Genomic DNA, 17,000 nt, shown 5'->3' with positions numbered 1-17,000 from the left:
TGACTACGTCACACACACACCCATTCAACGTGGCAGACGACGAAGGAGAGAGGCTTATCATTACCTGGATTGTGCATGGTCACGAAAATAACTTGACATTTATGGATAAGTGATAAAGCATACACATGCAGCAACAATTACATTTGTATTTATTCATCTGCTGTCACTGTACGTCTACCAACTTTAAGAACAAACGCATTATATTTTATTTTCAATTAGTCAGCCTTCATGCAATATACAAAACACTGTATATTCTTAAAAGATTAACAAGGATATTGTGTTGTGCCCTTTCTCCTGTTGTTGTGGTTTAAGGCCACATGACTGTATCCAACAGCCTCACTGTGTGAGGTATATTGTGTTTGTTCCCAATGTTGATTGGCCAATTATGCTTGATTGTGTTCCTTGAGGGAAGCATTCGCTAAGAGTTGTTGGTGAATGGTCAAATTATGCCTCAGCTTTTAATATGACCATGGGGAGCCAAAGACCACTTTGAAAAGTTTGTTTTGAGGGGCCTTTACAAAGCCACGAGTAACTTGTAATGGCAGTATTATTAGTCAAAGGATAGTTTGAAAGTCATTGTTATTTGTGGGTGTGACTTTCATGGCGACTTGGACACTGTGGGCTGTTTAATGAGTTTCCAGATGGGGTTTAAAGTTGGGCCTGTGCCCTTTCTCTGTCCTTCATGACCCATCTTTACTGAGCACAACTCTGTCCTCTCTGATGTCATTTATATTTCCTCACTGAAATGGGTCATACTGTATGTACACTTTAATGATGGATTCATGTTTGAGTTCCTGTGTTTGTCCTGTAGACACACTGCACGCATCAAATATCTGGCGCTGGTTGGCTCAGTGTTTTGCTGTGAGTGTGTGCGTGTGTATGTGTATGTGTGTCTGATGAGCTGTAAAAGAAAAGCGTAGTCTGGCATGCTTGAAGCAGTAATAGAGCATATGTTGTGTCACCTCCCCATAATCCTCCTCCATATCCTCACTGTGCTTGTGTGTGTTAGTGTTGGTGAGAATATGTGTGTGTGATTGATGACACCACTAATGGTGTGTCTAAACACTTGCAGCCTAGTTATCTCTTATCTGACAGAGAGGAGAAGGCTTGTGTCAACAGCTGCTCCTCCTCCTCATTTATCTCTCTGTCTCCTCGTTCTCTCTTCTTCCTGTCCTTTTTCCTCTCTCACAAATAAAAGGCTTACTCAGGGTTTGCTTCTTGTCAGGTTCTATTTCTGATCATTAGTTTTGATTGTATACCTTACTGAGTTATTTGTTGATATTTTTTATGAATGATGTAGTACATTTTTTGATTCGCACTTGTCAAATGGGACCTCTTGCTTGTTTTTTCTTACAAAATCATCTGCAATCAGTAAAATCAATCAACAGGCTAATCATTTCAGTGCTGGAGATTTCCTGTTGCTTTGGCACTACACTTTACCAATCTGTCTCACTACCTCTGCTGTTTTTTCCTCCACCATCCTGCCGTTAATCCATCCCCTCAGCAGCTGTCCTGAGGTGCCCAGTGGCTTCAAGGCTGCAGGAGATAAGACGGCCCTCGAGCCCTCTTGTGCAGCTCCACTATGGGCCCCATCTCCACCATGGGCCTCAATCACCTTAATGCATCCGTTTAGCCATTAGCTTCTCTGAGGGGGGCCCATATCCATCCATTCCTCCATATATCCCGTCATACATTAAAGGGCAGATTGATAGCCATCAGCCAGGCCTTGGCCACTGACGCACTCTTAATAACGTGTCTAACACAAACCAGATGGCTGCAGGGCTCTTCTGTAATACACACATATCCATGATAGACTCACACTCCACAACCCCGGTCTATTTGGTTCTTTCCCTCTCTCTCAGAAGAAAGGATGAGCGTTCTTAATTAAAAGTTGGATATATGGGGCTCTTGGTTGCAGTGGTCAATCAAGATGCATTACCTGTGCACTGGGGCCCTCCAGAGCCAGAGTTAGGGTGAAGGTTAACACAATGAGATGTGGGATAGAGCATGGGAGTGTGTTATTCCTGTCTGGGCTGTTTCCTGAGAAAAAAAATTAAGCATAAGGGGGGAAAAAAGGAAGAAGTTTGAGTCTAAATTGGTAGCTGTGGGTGCTAAAGCTAGTGCAGTCCTGAGCTTAGGCCAGGAGGTGCGATCCATGATCTCAATAGCTGTATTGTGTTCACACTTGAACGGGGGCCAAAAACCCTGTGAAATATCAGGGCAGAGAGAGGGAGAGAGAAGTGTGGAAATGAAACAATGGTTTATACAACAGTGAAATAGGTCTTTTCCTTTCCTTCTCACCAGCAGGCCCAACACTCAGAGAGAGAAAGCTTTATTGGCCCTCCTGTCCTGGTTAGTCTCAGCTGCTGGTTGTACAGAGGAGGGGAAGGCCAGCCTCGTGTGTGTGTGTGTGTGTGTGTGTGTGTGTGTGTGTGCGTGTGTAGGGAGACGTAGAGGCTGGTGTTAGACTGAGACACACACTCAGATAAGTAGACTTATGTTCAGCAGCCACACACAGAGTGCAGATGAGAACACACACATTAAATTATCCTTTGGTAGGGATGAGAATAGCCAGATTTTCTGCTAATCCTGCTGGAGGAGAGTAACATGCCTCATAGCATCACCAGTGGCTCTATGGGTACAGCTAATCCTACTGGGCAGTTATGTTTTTTTTTTTTTTTTTTAATGGCTGCAGAGTCTAAAGCTGACAATAATGATGTGCATCATCAGCAAACAGTGAGACTGGGCTTGTTCATTTGTTGAAAATTAGTTGTTGTTTTTTTTTTTAAAAGGAGTCCATTATCATGTTATCTTGAATTCATCTTTCATATTAAGTGGAGATCAGTCCCTTTATTCGGCATTGGACTAGGTGTGATTCCATTTGGCTTGAATTGAACTCAGCACTTGTTTGTGTTGTATCCAAAATATGATCCATGTGTTCACAGCTGCATTTTTTAATGGAAGGACTTTCAGTCATTGTATTACATAGTGAAACTGTGAAACAAGATTGGATTATGGATATTTATAGCCGTAGTTGTCAAGGCTATAGAGTTTCTGCCTATCAGTCCACAGCCTAGAAAGGCTTCTTCTCCTCATGAAAAAAAAAAAGAAATGAACACAGTGTTTGGTCAGGCAGATTAATCAATACAGCAACCAAAAAACTAGCCATCTGTATATTAAAAATATGTCGTCCGTGTTTTGTTTTGTTTTTTTCTTTTATAAGTTCTCTTTTTCTTGTGGATATATAATATTAGAGTTTAGAGTAGATAATTTTACTGACGAGGCATTCGTGACACTGAGAAGTAAACAGGTGAGAAGGAGCAGAAGAAAAAGGAGAGAAAAGAAAGTGTCTGGTTATTACAGTAAACAAAGATTTTGCTCAGATGGTTCCAATAAGTGTCAGGCCTGCCTCCACACAGGGGTCCTACCACATGCTGCCTGAGCCAGCTGCTGAGAAAAGCTTGTTTTTTACTTCACAATGCATTTTTGTCAATTTGGTCTCTCAAATATAAACCTCATGTAAAAGCCAGATACGAAATAGGTGATGATGGGGTGAGATTAAAAGAGGAAGAATAAAGGGCAAAAATTCAGGTGAAGGTGGGAGTTGGGAGTTGGGTGGGAGTTCTCTTTAGTTTTCAGGAATTATTGTCAACTTCATGGTATACCTTTCTTAGTGTGTCAGTGCTGTGATGTTCTGCCAACTCATTGATCTCGTAACACACAAGAACACCACAATTTTCTCCAATGCAGGACCCAAAAGTCTACCAAACAATCGAAGTTAAAGAAGATGCTTGGGGACAGTTCTGTTTTCCATCAGCCTGCTTCTCCAACATTCAAAGAATGAGGTAGTGGATCAGATAAATGCTGAGGCCAACGTTGATATGATACTGAGCAGGAACCGACATGAAGAGGGGAAAAACTCTTTCAGTTTATATTGTAAGGCCTGTTGTCTGGTTTGTGTCACTAGAAATATGATTGTAAATGAATATTTTTGTCACTGTATTTCTGTCTCTTGTTCTCTTGCCTCTGTCTCCCCCCATCATTCTCCATTGTATCACAAAAGCAAATGTTTTTGAAGGAAGTATTCCTTTATTCGGGTGTTAATGAATAATTGATAGTGTTACATGCTCTACAAATATGTCCTGAGCACCACTTCCCTATTTGTGTTTGCACAGTTCCAGGAATTGTCCTATTTTGTGTTTCACTTCCGATGCCAGTCGATAGAGTGGAGGTCAAGTTATATCAGTGTTGAATGCAAGCTTCCTCACTTCATTATTATTTGCCATTATTCTTGGCATGGATGCATTAGATTTGAGTGATTTAGTTGCTTTGCTTGAGCTCAGGAAATCTTAATTGTATATCCCAAATTTTAGGTTAAAACAGCAAACTATAACTGCATTAAATGAAAACATTTTAACTTAGAGTGAACCACACAAACGTGTATACACAAGAGGTATATGATTTTAGTCACAAGGTGAAGAATTTGAGATGAATGTGCTGACACTGTGTCATTCACAAAAAGAACTCCAAACATTGTGGTTGCAAGTACCAATTGTTTCTTGGTGTATTGGCTGCTCTGGAAACGGCACTGGTACCAATAAACAACTACGTTCCTCACTGAGCATTGCTTCAGCCAAAAAACGCCTTCTCTGTTAACTCTGATCCACTCTCCGTTAATATTTGGCTCTTGAACTAGTAACAATTGTTTTAGCAGATTTGAAAATGCGATAAATGTCGTCTCTTGATTGCAGGATTTCTCTGACCAGTCAGTCAGTTTCCTCTGTGTGCTTTTGACTGATTCACTGTTGTGCTTCTTTTAGTGACATGGACATAAGTCTGCCTGCTGGCCTTCAAACACCACCGACAGAGTGTGTGACCCTGATGTACTGTTCATTTATTTCCCCATTTACACTACACCTGCTTCACCATAATGAGCCAATATATCTGCTCACTAATTGCCCTAAATACATATAACATAAAGCCAGATCTGTACCAGGCCGCACATAACATGATGGCAACTGGTGCACACACATACACAATCTCACTCACACACACTCACACACACACACACACACATACATATGTGCACATCACACAGATGAAAAAACACACATGTACACAGGCAAAATTCATGCACATAAGCACACAAACCTACGTGTACACACAAAATATATTCAGTGGCATACACAAGCATGAGCATTTGCTCAAACACACAAGCGCACACACGAGGACACTCTTACACACACTCATCCAGCCTTTTAACAAGGGGCTGTAAATAACATAAAGCCATTTCATTAACGAGGTCCAGCCTGAAAACTCCCTGCGTCTCTTCTTTTAAAGCACTCACACTTCCTGTTTAAAGTTACCCTAACCTGGCAACCAAACACATGGCAACCTGCTCTTTGAGATGAGCTGCAGGGATGCGGAGGTGGACATGGTGGCGTGATGCTAAAAATAACAAAGTGTAATCATTGCCTACATATTGTTTAAATTACATGTTAGTGACTCAAATATGAAAACTGCCTTTTGGTAGTTTTTAAAAGAAGGATAAAAGAAACTTTTATATTATTTGTGCAAAAATACCCAACAGAGTCATAATTCCTGGGTAACAAAATCAGAATGTATTAATATCAAAATAATTTCTTAATTATTCTTTTCAAATAATATTCATATTAGTGGGTTTTTTGTCTTAGGTTTGCAATGTGTGGCATATAATGTAAAGTAATACATTTCTCTTGTTAATATAGTATAAATATAATTTAGGAGCACAAAAATATGCACAAAATCTGCTGCTTAATATATTATTAGATGCTACAAATGTAGTATCAGCACAGACCGTTTTATATTTATTCCATTACTCTGCCAATAATCATTGTGTGCAAAATGTCCGTCAAGTCCTGAAACAAATCATATCACTGTCATAAATCCAGCCTCTGTTTCTCACCTACATGAGCATTGTTGTCCAATTGTTGCTGGTCAGTCATACTCAAGCAGAACCAGATTTGGCTTTTTTCATGATTTTGTGAGTGTGAGAGATGGATGCTGGAGCGTTTCACATGCGGCTTTCAGTGTGGCACATGCACACTCACCACAAATGATAGCTGTGTGACGGTGACCGTAGAGACTCTGATTTAAGAGAAGCAAGTTGGGTCATTAGTGAGCCGAGCCACATTCTGACATTAAGTGCATGCAGACACACACACACACACACACACACACACACACACGTGCACACACACTACAGCCCAGATGGCTTTTACAAGGCCCCAGGCCCTCCCTGGCCTGCCTGCCTGGTTTTTAATTATGTCGATGGCTGACCAGCCCAGATAAAATGGGTCACATTTAACACGCCTTTACTCACCTTCACAGACACAACACATACACTCACACAATGTGAATACACACTTGCAAAGCCTTGCAAACATTTAGTAGTGATACAACTAACACCCAAAGTGGAAAGGCATGTTTTTTAAAGTGGTACTCACTTGTGCTTTTGACAAACAGTAGATACGGTGGGTGAAACACTGTATGTGATATCCAACATAAGGTCTCTTAACATGATAAAACGAAGCGTGTGTCTTTTTGTGTATGTGCATGTGTGTGTGTGGATTTACAGCCTGTTTCCTCTTTAGCTGTCATTAGGCTGCCAGACAAGGCTACACAGGTGTACTATTACCAGCATCAGTAATAGGCCTTACACACACACACACACACACACACTATTTTTAAAGGCCCAATCCGTGCTCACAGTATGGGTCCTCCTGATGAAACACTTTGGCTCTGTTTCTAACTCTTTATTTTCAAGGGAAATATTTGACATCTGAAATGTAAGGAAGTGGCAGACAAATGGTTGCAAAGGTTTTGCATGCATCATTAAATATGTGTGTATTAATAAAAGCCACATTATCAGCAGAATTTTTCAACTGTTTTCCTTCAGATTGATCAAATTTTTAGAAATAATTTCCATGCTTCAAAGACATTGGCAATGTGTGAATGAAGATAGGCTCAACAGAAATAAGAGCTTGTGTTAGAAATCTATGAGCCCCTGTCACCAATATGATCTTTTGTATAAATTTTATTTATTTTTTTATTCTTTCTGATTTTCCAAATCTTGTCAACACATGGACCACCTTTATTTTCTTGTATTTGAAATATGTTCAGAGGATAATATAGAGCCAAAGTGATGAAATTGTTGCTAAATTTGATTTCACAACCCCAACATCGTACTGGAGTCCATAGTTTCTCTTCATACAGATACTCTACAAGTGCTTACATTCATGGGCACAAACTCTTTGCTACAAGGTTTACTAACATGCAAGTAAAAATAACTGTCAAATTTTCTCATCAGTTAAGAGGAAGGAAGAAAGTCATACACTTTGAATTTACTACAATGGGAACTATCTCTCTTTCGCTCTTTATTTTATTCTCTTTTTTCCTTTCACTCTAAGAGAGGGTTTCTTGACAGGACCCCTTATGTGCCTGTCCACCTCTCACTTCCACACACACCCATACACACAAATGTGGAGGGACACAGTCATTTGGACTGCTGAGTGATGTGGCGGGGTAGGGTCATCTCTGCAGGCCCCCCCCCCCATCACACACTCACGCGCCCTCACACACGCACACACACACACGCACACACACACACACACACACACACACACATACATGTGAATGTGGAGGCTATGAGGATCTGTACTCTGTCAGCCTCTTTATTAGTCCGCCTGTGTGTATATATGTGTGTGTCTGCATGTTAAGGGGCCTCCCGACTGGAAACAGACCCTTTTCCAGAAAGGATATACACTCTCACACACACTTCTTTATTTCTTGTTAGTCATCCTGCACCTTAATTTGCAACACCTCTAACAACCAGCTCCGCAGCCCACTTCACAGCCACTCAATCTGTCACTGTCACTGCTCTTTTTCCATGACTGGCCCTCTCACCAGGGTAAAACAGTCCATGTGTGCGTTTGTGTGTGTGTGTGTGTGTACATGAAATTCTTACTGTCTCCCCTTTTTATATTGTCTACAACCACCTAGGCCTTGAGTTTCTGTATATGTATGTGTGCGCAGCTGCATGGAGGGAGAGAAGTTCATTTCCACCTCTCCTCTTTTTCCCCAAGAGCTCTCATTCCAGACTGCCCCCTAGTGGCTACACGAGGACATGCACAGACTCCTTTTCCCCCAGTTTAACATATTCTTGATTTAGGCAGATTAGAAATAAGATACTTATTGGAAGGCAATCTGCCACTTGTTTTTCCACATACCTTTGAGACAGCCTGTTTTCATTTGTTGGCCACTTCCCCAGGATTTCAGTTTGTGAACCGGGGGAGAGTCTCCTCATCTTCATGGAGATTTCCTCTTTTCCATACACAGAAACTTTTCTGAAAAGAGAAATGTTTTTGCAAATTTTTTCCTCTGTGGTTGTTATATTGGGATGATCGCTTTACTACCTAAGTCAACAAAATATATGTTATTAAACTCCCTGACACAGGATACAATTAACATTTTACAATTTAGGATCAAGAAAAAATACGAAATCATTACTATCATATATACAGTCTGTATACTAATTCATGCAAACTAGGATGTGTTCACATATTGAAACACAGTGAAGTAGAGCATTAAGAGCCACTTATTGAAAATATCCCTTCAGAGACCCACAATAAAAGCTAGGTCTCACACACAAAGTCTACTATAAGTCTACTCCTATCGCCATCTCACATCAAAATCACAATCACCCCTATGCACTGAGCTGCTGTTTCCATTTTCTGCCCTCCGTCAAACAGAAAATAATATATACCTTGTCACCAACGTCTACTTGTACAAGCAACTTCTTTCTACTAATTCAGCCCTGCGCGCCACACATATCCGTCAGATATATCTGGCGGGGGAGAAGGCATGCCGAGACATCCATTAAAGGTTCCGAGCTGTCAAAGGTTCCCCTTTGTGTTGTGAGGAGCGATATAAGTGTCGTGCTCTTATCAGAGCTTCCTGTGGAGTTTGCCCTGCATCCTGTCCACCCAGAGGTGCTTCTCTTTGACTGAGGTCTCATTGTGTCCGTGTGTGTGTGTGTGTGTGTGTCGTTGTGCGAGTTATACTTTGATGCCATTTAGACAAGAGAACTCTGAATTCAAAACGTTTAAAATGAGTTTGTTGCATAGGAAACCTAATGTGAGAAATATTAGAAAATATATGTATCAGGATTTTTGGGCTGACTGCATTTTTATCATTTTATCACCCTAGATGATATCTCCTTTTGTTTGTAACAGCTTATCGTCTTGTCAAATGTTTTGCTGTGATTTGTGTAAGTTATAGCACTGTACAATGAGACCTAGGGTATGTACAGGGTGTAAGGTGGGAAGGCAACACAACCATCACACATTCTGTCATTTTCTCCCCTAAATGACTTATTTGTAGAAATTTCAACACCAGATTGCAACAAGTATCACCAATTTTCATTATTGGTCGAAATTATTATCAAACCAGAAGTTGTGCAGATGTACCTTTTAATTCAGCAGAGGAACAAGGTTGCTGAGCACAAGAGCTCAATAACAGTTGGAAATTTAGACGGGATCTGCCCAAATGGGCTGAATGAGTGAATGAATGAATATGGTAGATTTATCAACGTGCAGTCAGTGCAAGCTGGGAAAAGTGTCACAGTGTCCCAGCTTCTGACCTGAAGAAGGAAAAAAACAGTTCAGGGAAAACTTTCAGTCGTCAGTTTTGCTTTGTTTTGGTGAGACCCTTTTGCACGTGGAGTTTTTAGCCAGGTCCCCCTCATCCACCCACATGACGTTTGGCGGGTGGGTGGGGCGGTGGGGGTGGAAAAGAATGGTAAATAAACAAACAATCAGCTGTAGGCTTGTTCTGGCTCTCCTTCTCTGTTGCACCTCATTTAAAACCTTATAAATCAGGCTTCCACCCAGAGACAGGGTGTTAGCAGGCCTCCCAGACAACACACACACACGTGCACTCACAATACACACAGGTCTGCTGCTCATTACGCCTATGATCAGACCCTGGGGTGTATGTAGGAGGAGTGGGAGGAAAGGGGGTGGTATTAATGTGTATGAATACTACCTTGCTATGTGTTGGTATGGCAGTATTCACACATATGTCAGTCGAACTTCCCCACCTGCCCTCACACACCCATACCCCAAAGAAAAAGTGAATAATACCACTTTGACTCCACCTGGATCTCAGTTTTTCTCCATGTGTTCATAAAACATATAGGATACCTGTCGCCGCTCCCCAACAAAGCAGTGACAAGTGCACTCTGACTCCACCACCTGCAGAAAAGATATTGGTTTGTGTGTGTGTGTGTGTGTGTGTGTGTGTGTACGTGTCATTGAGTGGGTATGCCTGTTTAGTTTTCAGTGACTGTTTTCACACATAAAATAAAAGCCTGGACTTGATCAAGCTGAGTGTTTTAACTTGTAATCTGGAAGTGGAGGAAGCTGTAGCTGTAGATGTGGATTTTTTTTTTCTTCCACATAAACTCACTATCATGTTATTTGTTTCTGGGTATCTCAGCGCAATTTATAGAAAGCACATAGGCACCGCTTTGCATAAACGGTTTTCTCCACTCTCATAATCAGTGAATACATTTATATGGGGATCAGCTACACTTTTTAATTTCACAGCCATGTGGAACAGGGTTTTTAGACGCAAGTTGTGGTTTGAAAAAGTATTTTTAGCCAAAGCACAAACAGGCATTATTACTCTAAAGCACGCATGGTTTCTGAAGGCCATAAACTCACACCTTTGTTCAAAAGAAGCACAACATTGCTGTTTCTTCAACCAAGCATTCACCTAAAACAGTTACCGTACTCACACAAGCAAGCACATGGCAGTTCTTCCACACCTCCTACCAGACCCTTTACATATATATTTACTCACCAAACTTGGCACCTGCACCCCCACCCATGAAAATACACATTCTGCACATGTCCCAGACAACAAGAACATGACCATTCACACTTTACGAGCTGGGGAAAAAACACCAACAAGTCTTTAGAAAAGGAGCCAGTTAGAGAAGTTCAGGAACTTAGCAGATCTAAAAACGTCAGTTGGTTTGTTGGTTCTTCTCCATCACACCTTGATTTCCTTCAGCAGACATTTGACTGTGATTAGGAACACAGAGAGTCGAGCTGGAGGTCAGTTCTGAACTCAGAATGGGCTGATTGGGAGTTGTAATTAGAGGAGTTGCTCTGTCTCGGGCCAGGTCTCCCCAGAGGATTCGCACAGGCTTGGTATCACGTGCAGCACTGGAGCGAAATTGGAGCTTCAACCCCAGCTTGGTGGAGGGGGTTAACTTAGGGGTTTCAGCCGAGCCGCCCCCAGATTCCTTAGCACCATTCAATTCCACGACACACATAGTTTCCAATGCACACACACAATTGCACTCAAAGGAGCCAAGACGAGCAGAAAACTTCTCTGACCATTCGAACAGCAGTCTATTTGAAATTATTGTCTAATGCAAAATATTTTTTCTTTTGTCAAATTTGAGGAAGTCCCGTGTTTCCTCTCAGCAAAACATAAAGCTTTGTTACGCCTTCCTGATATTCAGTCCACAATAAGCCACTCTTCTCTTCCTTCCCTCCTCCTCCACTTCTTCCTTCACCTCTATCTATCTCCTCCTCATTTTCTGTGAAAGCATGTAACGTTAAACCTACTTTCAGAGTCCCAGGGGGATGTAGGGGTTACAAAAGGTGATCAATATGTGCCAGAGAAAGTCTTTAGACAAGTGAAAGAGGCCACAGGTTGCCTACTTCTTGATTATTTCCCTCTTCCCTCTTCAAATTGTCGGGATTAACAAGGTGGCCCAAATACCCGCTGACATGTGTGTCTTAAGGCTGATGGACATCAAACTCCTTTCATTGCCTTCTCGTACGTGATGTCCCAACTTCAAATGTTACATTTCAACCTGCTTGGATATACCTTGGAATATAACATCTTTAGAAGTATTTCACCTGACTTGAATTGGTAGTTGATGATAACCTGTTAATGATATATGTTATCTCCCCATTTGTTAATGTAATTTGTCTCTATCCAACAGGTGGTGGTTGACATGGGCAATGTCAAGTTTGCACTGGACACAGGCCCAGACGCCACCAGCACCAGCTGGCTAAAATATGTCCGCTCTGCCCCGTCATTTGAGGAGCAGAACCTCGCCGCGTGTCACCTCACAGGAGACCAGGTGAGTGGCGCAGCAGAGATGTTCTGGCCAGGATTCGTAGTGCAGATACGAGAAAAACAGGATTAAATTGTCAGAAAGAGACAAAGAGTGAGGGGGAGTGGCAGTCGTTGGTTCCGTCCACTAAAAACTAAAATCTTAGGTTGATCTGTGTGAGTGTGTGTGTCTGTGTGTATTTGTGAGATAGCAAAATGTGTGTGCTGGTAATGACCAAGGAATGGCTCTATTGTGTGTAGCGTGGCACCTTGCCAGCGCTGTTAGAAAATGACCCATGTGAAGAGGCTGAAGAATAGCCTGACACTCCCGAGTCCCATAATGGCCATTATCCAAGGTCCGGTCTTCTTCTGTGGATGCAGCAGTTTCTGTCATTTGGCTTCCCCTGTCTCTTGCTGTCTGTCTGAAGAACTTGGATAAGGCATCAGATACTTTCGAAAGGATCCCCAGCCGGTGCCAATAAAATCCCAACTGCGTAACTGGGCCCTCACTCCAACCCCATGCAATGTGTGTCCCACATCTTCCAGCTGCAATAAGATATTTCTCCATTTTTATTTGTCCTGCAGAGGCTACTTCTTTTTGTTTAGCTTTGCCGACTCATGTCCAAGTTTCTGAAAATGAAATACTGCTGGTGTTACTCTGCCATTAGTTGCCACACATTTCTTGTCAGTTCATCTTGGTTCAGCTCAGATTTGTTTTGTCAGTTTTATTATGATAACTATACAAGAAGTATTTTAATGACTCAAAAAAAGTATCCAAAAGAGCAATGAGAATAAAGCACTGCCTGCACAAATCAAATCAAAGAGAAACACTGGCATAAGACACTCTGGAACATAACACAAAGCACAACAGCAATATGACAGTATCCAAATGCATCCGGATGACTTGCCTGTGTGTTTTCGCATTCCTGTCACTCTGCTCTTATTTGTTTCCTAATCCCTTCCTACACGACTCTTTCCCCCTCCTGTCTCAGTCTCTGGCTGCCTGTTCTCCACTGTCTTCATGTTCTTTCTCTGTCCTCATGTCTTGATCTGCCACCTGTCACTCTGTCACTCTGTCACACTGAAGGGACAGGCTAGTGTGGCCATTTAAGCTTCAGACATTAAGCCTGACCGAAACAGAGAAAAGGGGCCTGGACCAAGTAAGAGAGGAAACACAGAGGGGCCTCTGAGATTGACAAGCACCAATTGGCTGGCAACACCAACCCGCCTAATCCTTTTAAGATTTTCACATCAGTGCCCCCTGCCACTGCCACACAATGTCAAAGAGAGAATCAAGGCACTGGTGAAAATTGCGAAGAATTATTGGACGTAGAAAAGGCCATGTGCACAATGTTGGTTTTTTTTCATGTATTTTATGGTTGTTTGCACTCTGCAAATAGCTCTGCTTTTGTTTGCCTGACCAGTTGCTTGGTGAAGTGGCTCATAGGTATGACCCTATAATTTATTTACAAACAGCACACACACATCTATACAGCCACTCAGAGCTAAAATATATAATTTAACAGACTGTCCAGTGATTTTTCTTTTCTTCTTTTTTCCTTTTTTTTTCAAGCATGCACAATGCATGAGTTTATGGAAATATGCACACAGGGCAAATTTAAATGCAAAGAGTAACCTTTTAAAAAATCAAGTGGATAATTTATTTGTTTATTTATTTGTCATTTGTGATGTACAACAAACGAATGTATGCCTAATGATGCATAATTTAAATTATTTTTTTATATGTACATTTCCATACACATCAAGCCCGTACTGTAAATGTCCACCAGACTGAGTTTCTTTACAGTTGTTTTTCTTTCTTTCTTTCTTTGTGTGTGTGTGTGTGTGTGTGTGTGTGTGTATTCGCATACTTGTGTTTTGGGCAGGTGCTCGCAAAGAGATGTTACTTTCTGCTCCTCTCAGTCAGTCGACCCATTCTTGTTGCAAAAATCACCATTTTCACTGAATCCTGCTTTGTAATGCAATATTCAACAAAACAAGGCGAATCAACAGTGTGCCGTGTGTGTGTGTCGGTGTGTGTGTCGGTGTGTGTGCCTGTCTGTTACGGTGTCTCTGAACATGTGTCTACCACAATGAAACAGTTCCCATTCTTTGAGAACACCAACAATCACCAAAAACTGGTGTGAAAATCGAGGCCATTCAGTTGTTCTAAGGCCAAGTTGAATCTAGTGATGGAAACGGCTGAGAGAGAGAGCAATGGGTGGTGTGTGTCTGTGTGTGTGTGTGTGTGTGTTGGTGTCGGTGTGTGTGCACTGGGTGGATTGGAGATGGGGGTTTGAAAAGAAGACAAACCTTGTCCACCTTCTTGTCAGTACTTCATCTTATGTGGTTTGGAGTGGAGGCCTTTCCAACACCGTTTGATCTGACCTTCTACCCCTGATTGGATCCATCAATAAACAGACACTGTTGTGTGTCTGTGTGTGTGCATGTGTGTGTATGACACCACATTGGGGGATTATTGTGGGCCCTACGGCTGGCATTGATCGATGAGACATCTGTCTCCTGAACACTGGACAGAGACGGGAAGAGGTCAAGACAGGCCTGAGTGTGTAGGCCTTACTGTAGAGTGTGCAGACACACACACATGCACACAAAGATTCATAAAGATTGAAACTGATGTAAACATTACAAACATTAATTAGAAATCTAATTAAATCTTTTCTATTTTCTATTCTAATTATATTTGCTGATCCATAATCTCGTAATAAACCAAGGAAGATGAGTCATTAATGAAAAGCTATTTTATCAGATTTAAAATAAACAAAATGCAGGACATATTGCATGGCCAATAAAATTATGGAGGTGTTTAAACATAAAATGATATTGCGGCGTTGTTGTCCTTATAAATTACTCGTGTTTCTCTCCGGGGCACATTTTCCGGTCAAATTTCTTGCAATGTCTGTTTCTTTTTTCGCGACAATTAAAATCAAAATAATTTAGTAAAAATCAAATACTTATAATGCTTTTCAGAATAACCCAATAATGGATGTATAAAACGAGAACTCATAGAATTAAATAGAAGTGGGATATTTTCCAGTTAATATTTAAATTCAGCCCTCATCTCGGAGTGTAAAGACATTTTGTGTTTAGGCCAGAGTGAATGAAAATGAACGAAATAATGTGTTTAAGAAAAGTTAACCAACGTTAAAAGTCGCTAATAGGCCTGTTTTCGGTGATCACGCACACGTTTGTGCGACCTGCGTGTGTTTTTGCTCCGTGAACGTGTGAGAGCAGTGAAGTGAAATCAGGTCTGTCAGGCGGGTTTATCCATTATTTACATCAATAATAGATTTATCAAGCGGCCGGAGCGCCGTCTGGGATCGGAGATGCGGGGAGGGGTCTGCGCCGCAGATCCCTCAATCCTTTTGGCTGGAGATAAGACGAGGAGGAGTGGCCGACGGGTAACGGAGAGAGCACCAAGGGGCAACAGGGAATCACTAATGAGAAAGAGAGAGAGAGAGGCAGAGAGAGACATCATCCTCATCAAAGACGCGCTCACTGACTAGATCGGAGAGGAGCTCAGCGGAAGACCGCCGGGGCTTCATCCAGCCAGAGGGAACCGTCGCCGCACCGGCCGCCCTGTCCGCCCCAGCTCCCCGCTCCCTCTCCGGTAGACCTAGTATGGGTTGTGTCGCCAACTCCGCCGGGACTGAAGTGCTACTGCAGCTGGAGGCTCTCCGCAGCGCCGCGCAACTTTCCCAACTCTTCCGACTCACGGAGAAAAGAAAGGTCAGGACGAACAAGTTTCCAGAGGCTTCCGCAACACCGCCAAACCTTTGTTCACATTATTATTATTCATAATAATGATAATAAGAAGAAGAATGATGATGATGATTTAGCCTGCTGGTCTCAATTTAAACTCACCAGGTCTTCGAAGTTGTTTTCAACAACCTCATGTGTGTCTGTGTGTGAGCGTGTGTGGCAGTGTATGAGGGTGTGTGTGTGTGTGTGTGTGTGTGTGTGTGTGCTCTGCCCTCCGTTCTCCAGTATTGATACTGTTGAATTGGTGCAGAGCGCCCCCATGTGTTCAGAGACCACCGTATTTTGTCCGCCTGCTCTTAGTGTGTGTGTGTGTGTGTGTGTGTGTTTGTGTGTTTGTGTGTTTGCGCTGTGCTTTATTTATTTGTCATTAAAACACCTTTATTGTGAGTCGGTGGAATGCATCCTCTGTGGAAGAATTGTGTGATTGTTTCTGCTCAGGGTGCTTTGCAGATGTAGATGTTGGACAGACTGGACAAGGCTGGGCCGCTCAATGATTCCGCAATTTGTCATAATTTTATTCTTGTTTTCTCAGTTTTGCTCATTAAAAAAGACATAAAAAAAACCTCTTTGTCCAGGAATAATTTATGCTCGATCACACGAGTTAAACTGCTGCAGTTAAACGGATTGTTGTGAACAGATGAAGAGCCGACATTTCCCGATTTGCCGCAGCTGTAAATAAAAACGCAGCAGAGCAGCTGGACCGTTTGATGTTTATTTTCGTTTCATCCACCACTTTTCTTTTTCAGACTGTTTGTACTCGTTACAGCTGCATTTGTATGGTCTGGATTTTTTCTGCATTTTGTCTTTTTTTTATATTGGCCTAATTCTTCGTGAAAGAATACAACACCACAATTTAATTTTAAGGGATTAATAATGAGGGCAAAATTGTTATTGTTTTCTATTAGTTTTGTTTATTTTCTGGTTTGAAACAATGAGGGAAAAATATCATAGTCACAGTCCGGCCTTTAATTGGGAAAATATTGTAAATATTTCAGATGATATAAGATTTTTATGATCTTCACTCTGTTGCAGCGAGCATGCAG

General features: G+C 41.8%; 1 protein-coding gene across 1 annotated transcript in view; it reads left to right on the top strand.

The window, feature by feature from the left end:
* The window catches only part of prdm16 (PR domain containing 16), a 167,779-nt gene that overhangs the window by 135,005 nt on the left and 15,774 nt on the right, over nt 1-17,000 (top strand). The window contains exon 4 of the mRNA XM_029506118.1: nt 12,062-12,202. Coding sequence (XP_029361978.1) covers nt 12,062-12,202 — 141 coding nt within the window. The remainder of the gene's footprint in view (nt 1-12,061; nt 12,203-17,000) is intronic.

This window comes from Echeneis naucrates, chromosome 7 (assembly GCF_900963305.1).
Source record: "Echeneis naucrates chromosome 7, fEcheNa1.1, whole genome shotgun sequence".
Classification (NCBI taxonomy): Eukaryota; Metazoa; Chordata; class Actinopteri; order Carangiformes; family Echeneidae; genus Echeneis; species Echeneis naucrates.
This window is presented reverse-complemented; position numbering and strand designations above follow the sequence as displayed.